The sequence below is a fragment of the Columba livia genome, chromosome W (genome assembly GCF_036013475.1).
Source record: "Columba livia isolate bColLiv1 breed racing homer chromosome W, bColLiv1.pat.W.v2, whole genome shotgun sequence".
Lineage (NCBI taxonomy): Eukaryota > Metazoa > Chordata > Aves > Columbiformes > Columbidae > Columba > Columba livia.
This window is the reverse complement of record NC_088641.1, coordinates 9532820-9551690: the sequence shown is the minus strand read 5'-3', so window position 1 is coordinate 9551690 and position 18871 is coordinate 9532820. Positions and strand designations below refer to the sequence as shown.

Below are 18871 nucleotides of genomic sequence, written 5' to 3'. Positions count from 1 at the left end.
TTTCCATGCAGTTAAAACCTTTTCTTAGCAGCTAGCACGGTCTTTTGTTTTGGATTTAGTATGAGAGTCCCGTGATAAATCCCTGAGTTTCCCATGTTTTGCCTGAGAAGACCTAATTTATTTCTCTCAGTAGTTTTCCAATGTTTGGGATTTGGCATGAAGGGAATGTAAGAACTCGTTTATATCTTGGCTGTTGTCAGGGAAACCAAGGATGAGTTTGGCTCCAGGTGCATATTTGTAGGAGGGGGCCATAGGCAGGACAGCACTTAGACTGGCATCCAGATTGATCAATGAAATATTCCATACCATTAGTGTCATGCTTGGTATATAAATGGAGTTGGCTTTTCCAGCTAGTTAGTTCTGGTCCGGTCCAGTTCTGTTTGGAGTTCAGTGTTAGTTCGTCCTTTTGCCATTCTGTGGTTTTGCAGTTGGCCTTTGGGCCTTTCTACCTTTTGCCTTTTTGCTCTCTCACTGTGATCAGCTGTTCAGGACCAGGGTGCTTTCCTCTCCAGGACTGGCTGTTCAGCTCGACTAGAGTTTCGTGAGGGATTGCTCTTAGTATATTTTTATTATACATATATTATTATTATTATTTTAGTAGTATATTATTATTATTTTGTTGCCTTATTAAACTGTTTTTTTCTCAACCCACAAGTTTCTCCCTTCCCTTTTGATTCTCTCCCGTACGTGGATGGGTGGGTGGGGGGGAGTGAGTGAGTGGCTATTGTGGTCTGATTGCTAGCTGGGGATAAACCACGATAATTGTTCCTGTTGGATTGATCTTTTTAAACCCATACTTCATTGTAATAGCAAACCTACTACATCCATGGCATGTTAATGTGGGCACACCTATATATTCTTCTGCCATTATATTGTATTTATAAATCTTAAATCAGTTTTCTAAGACCTGTGGCTTTTTATCTTTTTTTGATAGGAAAGAGTGGCCCTGAATGTAAGCACTGCAAGGCTGACCCAGATAAGGAATGTCGCTTTTGCTCCTGTTACTTGTGTGGTGGAAAACAGGATGCTCACATGCAACTCCTTTGTGATGAATGTAATATGGCTTATCATATATACTGCCTGAACCCTCCCTTAAGCAAGATACCAGAAGATGAGGATTGGTAAATATACAAGGATGATTTACTTATGTATATTCCCATTCTACACAAGGTACCTCTTTGTTATTTGCAACTAGAGGAATTACTGAAGAGCTTTTATATTTCTGGTATGTTTTTCATCCTTACACTGTATGTAAACATATTTACATTTTATGTTAAGATTCTATTTATAAATATAATTCATAAATTATTGGTATTGAGCATTATTGATCATTACAGTATTTCAGAAATTAGCTTGTTCAGTTTATGATCTCTGTGATATTAACTGATGTTATTACACTTAATTAGCACCACCTACAGTGGTGCTTCCCCAACCTTTTATTTGTTTTATTCAGGCTTCATTGTTGTTTCTACCTTTTCTTTCCTCTCAATCTCAGCCCTTGTTGCTGCCTCCTTGCCCTTCCCTTATCCTTTAACTGCCTCATTAATTTTTTTCTGCTGTGAGAAAACTACTACCTTAATCCTCCCCATTTCCAGTAACTCCAGCACCACCAGCAAAAAAGCCAAACTAGTAGGATTTGGTGGACTCAGCTAATTCCATTCTGAGCTGATTCTGTATGGAGCCAGCATCAGCCCATTGAAGCTTATAATCTTGAGTTCCATGCCACATCTCACCCATAATAGTTATGTGCAACTCATACCGTTTGTACTTATAACCCTATTTGTAAAATATATTAAATGCTAATCTTTTATAAGTGACTTATAAATATAATTTTATAATTAAGTTTTCGATTATGAATACATAGATAGATGTCTATGGACATGTTTTAAAGAAAAACTTTGAACTGCACTTTCTGATAGATTTTAGTGGAACTGCACACTTCAAATGTTTTAAGTAATTTAGAATTTTTAACATTATATGGAAGTAAATTATTAGTGTACTATATTGCATCAGCTGCCTCATATTGAGTAAATTTGTTTATAGTTCAGTGTCTAATGCTCTACCTTTTTTCCTGGGCTAATATATTTCAGTTTCCCCAGACTCCAGGTATATTTATACCTATGTACAACTTCAATTATGACATTTAGTGAGGGTTTTTTCATTGTGTATATATGCACACTGAGATGCTTCTGCTGATTTAAAAAGAAATAGACATTTCCTTTTGAATATCCTGAACTGAAAAGAATTTTACTCATATTTTCTCTGTCTGGAGAAACTGCTGAATTTGAACAATATCTAGAAAATAATTTCAATACATATTGCAAATATGTATCAGTTGTTTGGACTAAATATATCCATTATTGTTTGTGTGTTTCCCATTTCTTGTATATGTAAAATAATTGTATACACAGATGTATATAATCTTTATTCAGCAGTCTTTGTTGGACAGCATGTGAATCCCAGCTATTCCCAGGTTTTCTACTTTTGTGCAAAGAAGACTAATCTGCCCCAACATTTATTCACTTCCTACTAATTGCTTATGGAAGTGAGCTGAAGATCTTAGTGCTTCCAAATCATGTGTTGGAAAGCATTATCTGCTATAGCGCTTCAGAGCTGCTCACAGTCCTTAAACATTGATCTTTTGTGACTGTGCTTGACTTTTGGCTAAAAGAACTGAGAAGTTTTTTGACTACAGTCATCCAGAATATTAAAGGAAATATTATTTAGGATCTGTCCTCTGACAGTGCATCCATTCTTCTTCAGGTCCCCTTACTCCTAAAACACTCTATACCAGTACTCCAGCAACAAAAAGTAATTTTATGTTCCAATATTAATCACAACAAGGTTACAAAACATAAAATGCACATCCTCCAAGTTTATTTTTTTTAAAAAAAGAACAATCATCAAAACATGTTTGAACAGGAAAGAACATAGCCTGAATGTCAATGTCCACATGGAATTTGCCTAGTGGAAAATTATGGACAATTTCTTCTTTACTTTTAGATTAAACAGGTATGAAATGATTTGTTTAGTCTATATTTTTCAGGTTTTAGGAATTTAGAATACTTTTGCATTATTTTTTGTTTTTGCTGTAATAAACTACTTTAAGAGTACAAAGACCCCAAGAGTTAAACTGAATTGTGAATTGTGACTGTGTTCTGCAGTATCAGTATGAATTCTAGGTTGCAAATAAAAACATGATTTGAGGTAGCTCCCATCTTCTTAAAGGGTTTAGAGTGTGTACACAAGGCAATTCTTGTGAAATATCTGTACATAGTGACTTGTTGCCCTATCGTAACTAGTTCATAATCAAAGATAAAAGATATATAGTAGTAGTAGTAATCTAATTATATTGTTATTATTATAGATCAGACTTCTTCCACTAGTGAATTTTGGACCAAACTCAGCTCATGGAAGCCAGAAGCAATGACAGTTACCTTTGCCTTGGCACTTCTGGAGTGGGAAAAAAATGCTGTTAGAAGCAATAAAAATATCTGTGTGCTCCCTTCCTCCCTTTGCCTTATCTACTCTTTCCTACAATCTCCTATCCTTTTTCTACTGTAATGGTTTTACGGTGCCTGGAATGAGTCCCAATGCCATATGAGGCAAAGAAATATATATAAATGGAATTTAATACTCTTCCTATGTACTGAGTACCGAGTCACGTTCCCGATGCCCTAGGTATGGTGGGGTATTATATGGATGCATTATATGTATGCATGTTTTGTGGTACCCTAGGGCTGTTCCACTTCCAGCTGTCTGAAGTGAGATTTGGTGTGGTAAAAGTAGATGAGTGGGCAGGATGTGGAAATTAACCATGAGCATTAGCTAGAAGCATACTCTAATCTCATTTCTCCTCTCCCGATCTGAAAAAAACAAGAAAAACAAGACAAAATGAGGAGGGAATGCAGGAAACATGGGGACCTCTTGTACATGACATGAGAAAAGCAGCGTGAAATGTTTCGCCTCTACCACCCTACTTTTTAAAAAAAAGTCTTGTTTTAGAAGTGGACAGTATTTGTTCTTGTTATTTTTTCAGCCTGAGTCCTCAGATTTTAAAAACTGTCATATATTTGCTAGCTTCAAAATATGTAGTCAGGATGAACAGAATTGATACTATTTTGCTTAGAATGAATGTATTGCCATTATTAGTGAGTAATAAAGAATTTACTGAAACTTTTATTTTAGGTATTGTCCTTCATGCAAAAATGATTCTAATGAAGTTGTAAAAGCTGGAGAAAAACTCAAACAGAGTAAAAAGAAAGCAAAGATGCCATCTGCCAGTACTGAAAGCCAGAGAGACTGGGGCAAGGTAGAGTGTTTTTTAATTTAAAAATAGCTCACCATTCATGTGCGTGTTTCATCTTTAACTATGTTAATAAATGCATTACACGAAATTCAGTACAGGACTGAACAGACTGTAAAGCAATGTTGAATCCTGTACATTGACTACTGAAAGTTAAAACATCTGAAGAATTATTAAGATGACTAGAGGTAAAATAAGAAATGCAAATGAATTAATCGATTAAAACTGCTGTTGACAAGTTTTATGTTAATATATTTTGAAGTGTTTACTATAATGGTTGGATGTCTTGGTATCTGCATCAACTTTTATATTTTATTTTTTTTTATAAAATACATTCTGTCTGACATGTTTTTTAGGGCATGGCTTGTGTTGGTCGCACTAAGGAATGCACTATTGTCCCTTCTAATCACTATGGTCCTATACCTGGTGTCCCTGTTGGGACAACCTGGAAATTCAGAGTTCAGGTATGTTTTTAGATTTGTAATTAAAATAAATCTAAATAATAGGTAGTTTGGGCACAAAAATTATTTTTGGATTGGTAATTGTCATGTTCACTAAGAATAAATACAGAGAGTATATTTTAATTCTAATATTCAAAATACTGCCAACTACAGTGGAATTTGAAGTATACTGATCTGAAAATACAACCTATTATCATCGTAATTGTAGAAAGTGCAGTTGTGCAAAAGTACTATTTTTACAGTACTTACTATTTTTAAAGGAGAATCTTCTATAATTAGGATGGACTTATATTTAGCATGTTAAACTCCCAACTGAAATAATTAGAGGAAGTTGAATATTTTCTGAAGTCTACTGACATGGAACATGAACCAATCCATCCCACTTATGGATATAGATTACAGAATTCAGAAAATATTTGACTGTATCCAGTGGTGTCTCTAATGCTTATTAGTTGGTCTGGATCCCCACTGAGGGCTCCTGTGCAGGTGCAATACAATTCCTGTTTCAGTGCGTACTTCCAATGTGTTGTGATGCCAGGCTTGGTGCTAGTTTGCGTGCTACCCATAATTAGCACAGGTAAGAAATAAGATTTTACTGAGGGTTCTAAAGTTCGGGTGGGGGTAGAACCCACTGTCCCTAAGGTAAGAGCCACCTCTGATTGTATCACTATAAATTGATTACCTGTTCCTTTTGGGTCATATACAGGGTGTTTCAAAAAGTTGGACCCAATTTGAAATCACTATATCTCTGCAGCCACAAACCGCTCATGAATGAAACTCTTAGGGTCCATACAGCAGGTGGAGGGAACATAGAACATTTATAAAAAGATTACTAAAACTTGACAACTGATTAAACCGTTTGTAAATTTTTGTGCAATTGTAACATGTTGGATCCATCTTTCTGAAACACCCTGTACAACTCACATCAGCATCTTTTAGGCTGATGAATGTTTTAAACTAATACAAGTCAGTATTGGCTACTGAAAGGCATAGTCCATCCAACCATGTCTATTTCTTGCATTGTCCCTTTTGTTTTCTGTCATAAATGTTTCTCAGGCTATATGATAAACTATATTGGAAAGTAATCTGGCAGAAAAACAGTCCTTTGTGAGGGAGGGTAATTTTCCCAATCCATTTCACTTTGTGGTTATACAAATACTGTGTCAGCACAAAGGGAGCAGGAATGAACAGTGTGGAGAAGAAGAACATATTTCAGGAGTATTCCCACCATAGCCAGAGGAATAGCCAGAGACTTTTTCTTCCCTTTGGGGAGAGGGACATGGCAAGAACCAAAAGCCTCTTCTAATGTGTTTTTGAAGTCTTCATCCCACCCATTGCCTCCAGGGAGAGAGTGCTTATAAAAAAACCCTGTTTTTTTATGGAAAATGGGTGTCTGAATAATTTTGGCTTAGGTATGACATGCAAGTCTACAGGCTAAAACAGTCAACAGCAGAGGTTTTACCCCTTAGTAACAGTTTTCAGTTTCTCCCCTTAATATAATTCACAGTGAAACAGCTGCATACTAAACAAGTTCCTTGAATCTTGTCTGACTTTGGTGCTAATGTGAGCACTACCATCAATACGGATATTAGAGAAGAGCAAAGAAAATTAATTTTCTAATGTAAAATTGCAGTGTTAGTGTCAATTGTTCATTGATTTTACACACAACTATTCATTTGAGAAAACTAAAGCAAACTAAAACAAATACTTCAGAACACAGTTCTATTCTGAAGAATTATTTCTGTAATCATTAATCTTGAAATTAGTTTCCAGGCAAATTATATTCTCTTAGACAGGGGAAGTTTTGAAAATCAGTTCTGCAAACTCGAGATCTCTGAATCAAATTTTGTTGTTACTGGATCAACCAGTATCAGCAGGAATAAAAGTTAGGATTTCATCTCTTTAAGGATTCCATTGGTGGAATAGATCAAATAGATCCCAGAACTTTCAAGTGCTGATTGCAAACAGGAATTAAGTAAAGAGTTTTGTTTTTCTCAGAAAATTAAGCAGATGAGACTTATAATGTAGGGCATAGATATTAGAAGAGTTATCATTTGTGCATAACTATTTAATAATGGTTACATATTAACTACATACTTTTAAAAAAGACCAACATTTTTCCACACAAAAAGTTACACTTTTATTTCTGATTTGACTGTTCTTTTGTATGAAAATGAGTTCTTAGCAGATTTATGAGAATTTAGAATGAAAATGCTGTGAATGCCATCTCATGGTTTTCTTCCTTTTACATGTAACAAACTTCTTAAGAATATTTAAATGTGATATATTATATATTATGCATGGTCATGCAGTTTGAAGGCTTGCAACTCTCTTTTTCCTAGAAGGAAATTGACTTAGAACTGTTTCTGGATACAGCATCCAAAGGGCAGAAATCTAAATTTTAAGTCATATTCTGGATACCTTATGAAAATGAAAAAAGGGAGAGAGGAATGAATGAAATTATATTTAATGGAATAGGAGAGAACAGAGTGGTAGTGAGGTCTGTGCTGTTCAACGTGTTCATAAATGGTCTGAAAAAGTTGACAAACAACTGACAGTTAAGTGACAATGCTAAGTTGTCATGGATAGTAAAGATGAGCAGGGGGAAAACCATAATTTTTCATAGCTGATAAAGACCTTTCAGCTAATTATTATCATTTGGGAAAGAGAACTTATAATAGGTAATTTTAAAAATGTCATCTTTGTGCTCAGTAGTGGTCAGAAATGCAAATCAAGTGTTAGGAATTATTAAGAAAGGAAGATGAAAACCAATATAATTATAAAGAACAAGGATGGTTAAAGGTATGGAATGGCATTCGTACAAAAATTGTATGAAAGATGGTATGCTACAGAAGTCTATTAAAATTGAAGAAGGTGAATAGGGAACAACTGTATGTTCTTTTTGATGCAAAAGGAGTGGATATCAAATGAAATGATCAGGTGCTCAATTAAAAATGAATGGCAGCAGTACTAATTCATGCAATATGCAGCAACACTGTGAACTCTTTCCTGTAGGATATTGTGAAAGTTAAGAGTATGCAAGAGTTCAGAACTCAAGTAGATAAATTAATAACCATTAGTTGACTTTTCTTCCATGAAATGCAAAGATAATGCTTTTGGCTCAGAAAATCTAAGCCACACATAGCTGTAAACTGAGAAAATTTACATGGAAATATCATTGTTTTCACACTGATCAGCTATCTGTTTTTATTTGTTGTCAGAGACAGGATATTTGGCTAGCTGGAACTCTGTTTTGATGCAGTTTGATGACAATAGCAAAGCAATGCAAAATGTTACAAAACTGTATAAAATTATTTGGGGAGGGAAGTACAGGAGTTGGGCAGAACTGGAAAAATGTTCAGAGACGAAGGAAGGCTGTAATGTGATTGCGTTTTCCTGAATTGGTTAACTTGACAATACATAATTTTCACAAAAAAAAATAACTCACTATGATCTTTCTTGCATAATTATTTAAAAAAAATTTAAATACTACTGAATTAGAAAGATAATCTGTATCTTCTTTGAGTTGGTTTAAGCAATCATGAATCTGGTCTTAGATGTTGCTTATGGCAAGAATCGTGAAGATTATTCCTAAGGAATAAAGTGTACCTATTCATCTTTGTGTCAACACTGTTCTATATTGTCCTGTCTTTTCATTGGATGTCCTTTCTTTTGTGTTTCTTTTCCTTAAAAACAACCTAAAAAAATTCATAACATTATTTATTTTAATGGCAAACCTGTTACCCAAACATACTTATGGAAATATTTTTTAAGCATAAAACATATTGCAGACAGCCAGTTGTTTCAAAAAGTTATTGTTCGATTTGTTCTTTTTTAACACTTAAGGTGAGTGAAGCAGGTGTTCACAGACCCCATGTTGGTGGAATTCATGGACGCAGTAACGATGGAGCTTATTCGCTTGTACTAGCTGGAGGATTTGAAGATGAAGTGGTATGTCATTTAGTCAAATCACTAATGTTATTTTAAAGTTTATAAAGATCACAGAATCACAGAATCACAGAATCACAGAATCAACTGGGTTGGAAAAGACCTCAGAGATCATCGAGTCCAACCCTTGGTCCAACTCTAGTCTGTTTACTAGATCATGGCACTAAGTGATGAAAAGTGATGTCTGTTGCTGATCCTAAAATTAGTACTTATGAAAATATGAGTATGCAAAAATTACTAGTACCCAATATCTAATTTGATATGTGTTACTATTTTTAGAATAAATTTTAAAATATTTTTTCTTTAAAAATATTATTGGTCTCATATTAATTGTGTCTGAATTTTAAAATGCTGATGAGAGTCAAGTTTCAATGTGCTTATATAGTCTGAATTATAAAGTCTCATATTTTACAAGTCACAGAATAACAATCATTGAGGTTGGAAGGGACCTTTGAGAGGGTCTAGTCCAACATTCCTGCTCAAGCAGAGTCACCTAGAGCAGGACTGTGTCCAGTCAGCTTTTGAATATATCTATTTACAGAGACTCCACAGTCTCTCTGGGCAGCCTGTTGCAGTTTTTGACCACCCTCACAGTAAAAAGTGTTTCCTTCTATTCAGACAGAACCTCCTGTGTTTCAGTTTGTGTCCATTGCCTCTTGTCTTGCCATTGAGCACCACTGAAAATAGCCTTTTCACTCTCCCTTCAGATATTTGTACACATTGATGAGAACCCCCCTGAGCCTTCTCTTCTCTGGGATAAACAGTCCCAGGTCCCTCAGGCTCTCCTCATAGGAGAAATGCTCCACTCTTATAATCATCTTAGTGGCCCTTCGTTGGACTCTGTCCAGTATGTCCATGTCTCTCTTGTACTGGAGAGCCTGGAACTGGACACAGGGCTCCAGGTGTGGCCTCACCAGTGCTGAGTAGATGGGACCACCTCCCTCCATCTGCTAGCAATGCTATGCAGTCCTGGATATTGTTAGCCTTTCTTTCCACAAGGGCACATTGCTGGCTCATGTTCAACTTTTCCACTAGGACTCTGTCTCATCCCACTTGGTGGAATGAGGGCTATGGATACTCTGTGTGGTAACTCAAAGTAATGACAATTACTCCAGAGGTTCAATTAAATCATGAACTTACTAAAAACTCAGTGGAATTACAGCAAATAGTGGCTTGGCAAAAGTTTGTAACTATATCATAAAACTTAGCAAGACTTTAACAACAAAACTTGCAAGATATTTCTCTTATGTGCCCAGAACAAAGTTAGAGAGAAAGAGAGAGGAAAAGGAGAGAGATAGATTAAGATATCAGAAGAAAGGCAAGATCTCAGCACTCTGCAGGTCGTTCCAGCAACCTCCTCTGTAGCTGTCTTAGTGATGAGTGCAATGAAACTTCATTAATGCCATGCAGCACACGCACATACACAGACACACCCCTCCAGTGTCCTGAGTGAGAAAGTTTTATAACCCAGTCCATTTGCATGCGAGATAGGAGAGGGTGTTCATCTCCTCCCTCTGCTCACTCCATGCTAATCAAGAAGATTGTTCCAGAAATAGTTTGGGGGTCTCTGGTGGTCTCAAAAGTGCCTAGAAGTGAGTCATTTTGTCTGCTAAGAGTAGCTAGTGGTTCGTGATTTCTCCCAGCGGCTGATTGTCTGCTAGATGACCCATCTTGGTTTCAGCCCAATTAACCAGGAATGAGGACTGAGGTCTTGGTAGGACCTTCACAAACACTGTTAGTTGTCTTTATCTCAAAAATTTATGCCTTCATTTTGCAAGGCCTTGAAGAAATAGGCACAAGTACTATCTCCACAGCACTTTAATCTATTCCTGTCAGAATCTGCAAAAACCAGCTGTTTAAGGCATAACATATACTGTTAATGTGTCCTTTGTTTTGCAGTTATGGGGGGGTGCTTCAAGGCTGTCACATACTCCAAGGGTGTTTTCTGCCAAGTTGCTTTCCAGCTGGTGGGCCCCCAGCATGTACTGGTGCCTGGGGTTATTTTGCTCCAAGTTGTAAGACTTGACATTTCCTTTTGTTGAACTCCATGATGTTACTCTCAGCCCATTTCTCAAGTGTGTTGAGATCCCTCTGAAAGGCAATACAACCCTCCAATATATCAAGTGATGTAGAAGTTATATACTTCAAGTTCTGTCCTGGTCATTTCTTCTACTGCTGTCAAGTTAAACAGATGAATGCCTCCTCTTTTGGAGTCATTATACCTCTGAAGTTAAATACATCACATTTTAATTTTAGTGGGGTCAGGACAAAAAAATGCCTGTGACTTGGACGTACAGGAAAGACATAGTGGAGAAAGTCTAGTGGAGGATCACTAAGCTGATCAGGGATTTGAAACACGACATAAATAGAGAGAACTGGGTATGTTCAGCTGTAAGAAGAGAAGGCTTAGGGAGATCTTACTGCTGTCTTCAGCTACGTAATGGGAGCTGTTGAGTCAACAATGTGCCCTTGTGGCCAAGAAGGCCAACGGCATCCTGGGGTGAATTAAGAAAAGTGTGACCAGCAGGTCAAGGGAGGTTATCCTCCCCCTCTTCTCTGTCCTGGTGAGGCCGCATCTGGAGTACTGTGTCCAGTTCTGGGCCCTCGAGTTTAGAAAAACAAGGAATTACTGGAGGAAATCCAGCAGCGGGCTATGAAGATGATTAGGGGCCTAGAGCACCTTTCTTATGAGGAGAGACTGAGAGTGCTGGGTCTGTTCAGCCTGGAGAAGAGAAGGCTGAGAAAGGATCTCATCAGTGTTTATAAATATCTCAAGGGTGGATGTCAAGAGGATGGGACCAGAATCCTTTCAGTAGTGCCCAACAACAGGATGAAGGGCAATGAGCACAGGCTGAAGCATAGGAGGTTCCATCTGAATACGATGAAAAACTTTTTTACTTTGAGGGTGACAGAGCACTGGAAAAGGCTGCCCAGAGAGCCCTCTCAGTAATTATTCCACATAATCCACCCCATGACTATAGTCACTCAAGCTTCACAATATTTAGTCACAATCAGGGATGTCAATTGTGTGCTCGTTGTGGGTATTGTTAAGTACGTATATCTCTTGTGGAGATATTAGATAGGTTAGACGTTTCATCACAATCCAAATTTTAACATATAGTGCTATTATTGAAACAAGACACAACAAAGTGAGTGCTAATAGGACAACAATAAGATGCAGCATTTCGTTAAAGAGTCCGGTAGCAGTCAGTGACCATCCAAAAAGAGTGTCCTACCACTTGTATTCTCCATTCTTCAACACTCATGCCAGCACGTGGTGTATTTCTTGTGCATCATGATGGATAGTAATCAAAGTTTTTTGTCCATTTTCTTTGACTTGTTGCAGCAGTCGATATAAATCATCATGCTGTGAGAGTCTCTTTACCAGGGTGAAATCCATTCCAATCAGGGTAGGCAGCAGATCATTGATGTAGTTAGATTGCAACAGCTGAGAAGTTGTGACAGGAGCTAACTAAAATCGCATCCTATGATTTTAGTAAAATTACAAACACAAGCATTAGAATGATTACTGGTAGCTACTGTAACATTGTCTACAAGTATAAAATCACAGACATCTCTCATACATGCATGTCCTTTCCCAACATATACAAGTATGGTTTCAGGATTTTCATGAGGATGTACCTCAAAGTGGCAAACAATTTGTTCTGTGTCAAGGCAAATGTCATGAGCTTTGATAGTATTACTTTCACAGATGAATCCTTGTTGTTCTCACACAATGCATGCATCAACATTTGTGATTTGCCATTTATTTCCCTTTTGTCGACCCCATACTCTATGCTTCATCAGATAGAGTACTGCTCCATTGTGATTCAATTCTAACGCAATGATTTGGTATATGGTATATACCAAAGCATTGTATATGGTTAGGACAAATGCTGTGACAGCACTGTTGAAGGGGTCATAGATGAAATTGACCAAATACCACCAGGATTGGAATCTCTTCGCAAATTCAATTGCATTATCCCAAATCACCTTCCGAATTTCAGTCGATAAGGTGCTTTCTTCACCTTCCCTTATGATGGCAGCTGCCGTTGATTGTATCCACAGTTGAGCTTGGATACAACCAAGAGCCAAAGAGACATTACTTTGGGCTACATCAAGTGTGTTTACAATCAACTGATTATCCTTTTCATAAATTTCTTTCCACTGAGGTAGTGTATTGGATAAAAGCCATTTGTTGGTCCCCAATGCTAAAAGAGAAGACGGTAGTGGATGATTCAATTTATTTAAATCACTGTCGTGGTTGAGACGGACAAATGACACAGACAAAGTTCTTCTTATGTACAAACAGCAGTCTCCATTTATTGCCACGAATGCTTTTTTATATAGTCTTTATCAACATGTATCTTTTTGCTATTGGTTACAGGCTGCAATAGTAATATCTCATTGGCTAATTTTGCTATCGTCGATGTTACTCTTTTACTCCCTTCTTTCTCACGGGTACACCTTAATATCTTCAAGGTCTATCTCTGTTCCCATACTCTCTGTCAGGGAATCCACAGACCCACCATAGTCCCCCACAGATCACTAGTAACAGTAGATAGTTTATTTGCAAGTGCCTCAGCATCCATACTGTTTAAGACTCCCAGTCCTGTTCCTAGGATACCGGTCACATCTCTCTTTGGTAATTTGAGAGATGTGAGGGTTCATGTACACAACCATGTTGACCATACTGTGTAAAATGTGTTCAGGAACGTTGAACAGGTAGGCTTGATCATGAATGCGAGGGTGAATTATCATGGACTCCACACAATCCAATGTGAATTCAAGTGAAGCCAATTTATTACAGAAACAAGCCTCCTTATATATGCAGTTATTTCCTGATCACACGTCCACACTCCAAGCATGCATTAACTGATTGGATATTGTCTATGTTCACGAGCTGTCCACATGCCCAAGTCTCACTGCTAATAGGTCTGTTGATTTATGTTGTGTTGCTGCCCTGCAGCCGCTGAACTGCCCCACTCCCACAGCAGATCCTATTTTCAGCTTGACGAGGTGGCCTTGAAATTCCTTTGGGCCTGGCTAGTTCAATAACAAATCTCCATCTAATAGAAACCTATCCACACATTAACTTCAAGAAAATCCCTCAAATCTCCCACACATGGAGATGTCAATTTGCATTGATAATTCTACTCATTTGAGGGACCATGATGGATTATGCAGCATCTGCTGTTGACCTGTGGTTTTTACTACATATGGTCCAATTTTGGATAACTGTGGGGTCAGCATCTTTTCTTTTAGTGGAGTCATGGTAGAGGCTACCATGGTGGAAGACCACAGTGGCTAAGTTTAATTTACCACTACCGCTGATGAAAAGTAGCCTCATATTTCCAGTATAGGCAACATGAGTGTGGGACCATACACATCCTGGGTTCCTTTGGCTGCCAATCGAGGGAAACCAGATGGTTAAGGTAAAGAATAACACCACAAATCCAATTTGTTGGTCTGTCATCTCATTGATATTGGCTAATCCATCCACGTGTGGTTCCTTCAAGATTCCTGTGAATACAAAAAGAAGAGATATGTTCTGTTGGGCGTACAACCGGCAGGATTATTTAAATAAGATGGTGTCATCCACAGGGTGCTGATCCAGTGTATTTTCCCCGAACACTTTAGTTTTCATGCATAGGTATTTTGGGTGTCATTAGTACCATTGGTACTGTTCCAATCTGAGGCATTTTCACCAGTACTGGTTGCCCAGTGTAGAATCCCATAAGATATTCTCCTGGCTTAGTATGAACCTTTGGGGTGACTGAAGTAACAGATGTGCAGAAGGCCACTCCATCTGTTGTTCAGTTGGTAGATGTCATTGGACAATTGCAGATGCCACCCAAATTGTATATACTTTAATATTACCCTCAGTCTTTGTCATGATTTCATTAATGCCTTCCAGATATGCATACCATTTGTGAACTGTGAGTTTCTGAGCAAGGTCAGCAGGTGGTGCTGTACCCTCTCAGCAGTGTTTGGAACTGCAATGGTTAGACACGTAGTGTTAGCATTTAATTGCCAGTAATCTACTGTAAAATGCCACTGCCCAGTTGGTGGGTTTTTTTGTGGTTTTTTTTTTTCGTTTGTTTGTTTGTTTTGGTTTTGTTTGTTTGTGGTTTTTTGTTTTGTTTTGGTTTGGTTTTGTTGTTGTTGTTGTTGTTGTGGGTTTTTTTGTTTGTGTATTTGTTTTTGTCGGTTTTGTTTGTTTGTTTGTTTTTTACTGGCCAAACTGGTGAATTATAGGATGAATGAGTTATTTTAATAATGCCTCTGTTTTCTAATTCTGTCACCACGCCATCAGTGTCATTTGCCACAGCTGTTTCTTTAGAAATATTTGATATTTGTGCCCTGGTATCAAGAAGAAAGTCTACTAAAACGTTTCAAGCTCCAACAGGAATTGTGATGGTAGGTTCAGAGCTTTTACCAGAGAGCCATTGAACTGCAAGCACACGCTGAGTGGAGTGGCTCACTGCTTTCCCTGGCCGCTGAAGTTTTATTGCTGAAATGCTGCTGAGTCACTCAGACTGAGCTCTGGTGCAGAAGACACAGTTCCCATAGAGGCAGGGGGGTTTCCAACTAGACGATTCTCTCCAGCTGAGTTATTCTTCCTACTTAGAGAATGAACTAATAATTCGAGGTTATTATTGTGCATGCCTTGTAAAACTTGTCGAGGTACTCCTAAGTCTAATGCCTTACATGACAAATCATTTTGCTCTCTGTCAAATGTGTGTCTCTGCTCAGGGCAGAAGTCGGGAGTGCGAATCTGATGAATGCACCAAGCGTTATCAGCAGACTTTCCACTGGCTGAATTAATCCAGCCCATTCAGCACCCACATTTAACTATGTCTTGTACAAATTCACCCCAAGTAGGAATGTGAGTGTCTCAGTCTCTGTTTTGATCTGTGTTTTGATCTCCACCTCTATCTCATTTACCACCACGAGTGCCATGGGCGGCTTGTATGCAGTCTTGGATGCAATCCTGAGTATTCGCTACAAACATTTTAAGGCTCTCAGGGAGACCATGAATGAGAGGAGTTAAATGTGCTAGATCAATGGAGGCCAGCATTGGAGATTTTCTAAACTCCTCCCGTTCATATAGAGCTTGAACAGACACTGCTTTCTGAACAGATGCTGCTAAATTGGTAAAACCAGCTGTCTTGATTTCTAGCAGCTTTCCTCTCTCCTGGGGATCTACTCCCCTGGCCCAAAATGCCGCTCTTGCAATTAAGGAGTAATTGTGGTCTCTGGATAGAGTCATCAGAATTACCCTTGGACCCCAGTAGCCTCCCACTTCGTCCTCACTTAGCATAATTCTATCTCTGCCTGTCAGAGAGACTCAGACATATTCAACTTAAGATTCCTCTGTCTGTCATGAATATTTTTCTTTCAGCTGCATTAACTCTGCCGGAGTCCAGGGGATGATTCACGTTGTGACTTGAATGTCCTCCTCTTCTTTGTTAACAGCAGCCTCAGTTTTAATTACAGGTTATAATGAGACTGGTTGCAAGGTCTCAGTTAAATCTTTCTCCTCACATTCAGGCAATAAATTATGAATCTGTCTGAGTCAGAGGAAGGCATTTTTTGAAGCCTTAAGTTTACTTTTCCAAGCATTGCTTTCAAACGACCATTCGCATCTTTAAGAAAATTATTTTCGCTCATGATTGTATCAACACGAGCTCCTAATTTTTCCCCTGTTTTTCAAAAGCCAATGATGATTTTAGCACTTTATTTTCAGACTCCATTGCCTGATATTCAGCATGTGCAATTTGTCTGGGGGAAGGGGATATCTGAGATTCTTGGAATTCTTGCTGAGCAAACGACAAACAGGGTCCCAAGACTGCACGAATTGCTCCCTTGACTTTGCCCGCTTTAACTTTCTGTGTAAATAAACATTGTTCAATGCGTTCTATCACTTTCTTTCCATCTTTCCAAAATTTACGAGCCCACTCCTTCCCAGTCTGGGAAGGGGTACATTTTTGCAGCAGTTTATCCATAGCACCCTGCTCTTGCTGCACCATTTTTTCCATTGCATTAAGATAATTAATTTAGCAGAAGTTAAGCTCTGTGCAAGGCAGATAGGCTGAACTCCTGAGTGATGCAAATAACTTCAAGTCAGCAGGCAAAACATCCCCTTGCCCAGCTCACCCTACCAGGTGCCTCTATACAAGAGGTACGAGGCTCTGGAAGTGGAAGGCCAACCAATGGCCAATGAAAACAAAGAACCATCTACACCATCTACACCACAGGTGGCAAACAATGATAGGACAAGGGGTAATGGGATCAAGCTGGAACACAAGAGGTTCCGCTTAAATTTGAGAAAAAACTTCTTCTCAGTAAGGGTGACAGAGCATTGGAACAGGCTGCCCAGGGAGGTTGTGGAGTCTCCTTCTCTGGAGACATTCAAAACCCGCCTGGACATGTTCCTGTGCGACCTCACCTAGGCGTTCCTGCTCCAGCAGGGGGATTGGACTAGATGATCTTTTGAGGTCCCTTCCAATCCCAAACATACTGTGATACTGTGATACTGTGCTCACACGACCTGAAAGGCCTGCAGGCCTGCCCCCCCGTATTATGACCACCTCCACAAGAAAAAAAATGGAAGTTTATAGTTGTAGGCGACTCCCTTCTGGGGGGTATGGAGGGTCCAATATACCGGAAGGATCCTCCTCTTAGGGAAGTCTGCTGCCTTCCTGGGGCCCAGGTTAAGGACATGGCCAGGAAACTTCCTAGCCTGGTACAACCTTTGGACTACTACCCATTACTGGCTTTTCATGTGGGTGGCAATCAGGTTGTGACCCGTAATCCAAGGGCAATTAAAAGAGACTTCAGGGTCTTGGGATGGTTGGTGAGGGAATCAGGTGCACAGTTTATTTTCTCCTCTCTTCTTCCATTTATGGGCAGTGACATTAAAAGAAACAGATGGGTGCATTCAATTAACACAAGGCTCCGTGCTTGGTGTCACCACCACAATTTTGGCTTTTTTGATAATGGGATGGCCTACATGGCACCAGGTTTGCTGGTGTGGGATGGAGTTCATAAAGGGAAGAAGGTCTTTGCACAGAAGCTAGCAGGGATCATTGTCAGGGCTTTAAATTAAATATGATGGGGGAGGGGGATGTAATCAGGTTCGCCTGTGACATGCTGTGGGATGAGACAGCAAGCATAGAGGGGCAAGGAGAAGCAGGCTCTAAACTGATGAGCTTGGGGTGTAGGGTCCAAAGTCGTGATGCTCACGCAATCACGTCCAACTGGGGAACATGCCAGACCAACCAGGGCAGTGACAAATATTCCTTAGCTGCCTCCCAAGATGAGAACCAGAGGGCCAACCACCTCAAGGGTACACGTGGCTGCGGTAGATCTTTCTGCACCCCTCATGAGAAACCTGCATGCTTGAGTACTTCCCTGAAGTGTCTGTACACCAACGCGCATAGCACGGGGAATAAACAGGAAGAATTAGAGATCTATGCACGTTCACAGGGCCATGATCTCATTGCTATTATGGAGAAGTGATGGGACAGCTCACATGACTGGGATGTTGTCATGGAAGGCTATGTAGTTTTTTGGAAAGACAGGCCAGCAAGGTGAGGTGGAGGAGTTGCACTTCATGTGAGAGAACAACTCAAATGTCTTGAACTCTGCTTAGGGGGGATGACGAGCGAGTTGAATCCTTATGGGTAAAAATTAAGGGACAAGCCAACAAGGGGGACACTGTTGTGAGTGTTTACTACAGGCCACCTGATCAGGAGGAGGAAGTTGATGAGGCTTTCTACAGACAGTGGGAAGTAGCCTCATGATCACATGCCCTGGTTCTCCTGGGAGACTTTAATCGCCCTGACATCTGCTGGGTGAGCAACACAGCTCAGCACGCACAGTCCAGGAGGTTCCTACAGATCACTGGTGACAACTTTTTGACACAGATGGTGGGGGAGCCAACGAGGAGAGGTGTGCTGCTGGACCTTGTCCTAACAAACCGAGAAGAAATGGTTGGAGATGTCACGGTTAGGGCCAGCCTCTGCTGCAGCGACCATGAGATGCTGGAGTTCAGGATCATGCATGGAAGAACTAAAACCATGGAGTTGAGCAGGGCAAACTTTGGCCTCTTCAAGGTCCTGGTTGGAAGAATCTCATGGGATAGAGCTCT

General features: G+C 39.3%; 1 protein-coding gene across 4 annotated transcripts in view; it reads left to right on the top strand.

The window, feature by feature from the left end:
• Positions 1-18871, top strand: part of LOC135577100 (E3 ubiquitin-protein ligase UHRF2-like) — a 123812-nt gene that overhangs the window by 81741 nt on the left and 23200 nt on the right. For 3 of the 4 annotated variants that reach the window (XM_065044797.1, XM_065044795.1, XM_065044798.1), the window contains 4 exons: positions 935-1121; positions 4189-4312; positions 4663-4770; positions 8614-8718. In XM_065044797.1, coding sequence (XP_064900869.1) covers positions 935-1121; positions 4189-4312; positions 4663-4770; positions 8614-8718 — 524 coding nt within the window. Of the gene's footprint in view, positions 1-934; positions 1122-1170; positions 1226-4188; positions 4313-4662; positions 4771-8613; positions 8719-18871 lie in introns of all 4 variants that reach the window. The other variant, XM_065044796.1, reaches the window with a different exon arrangement.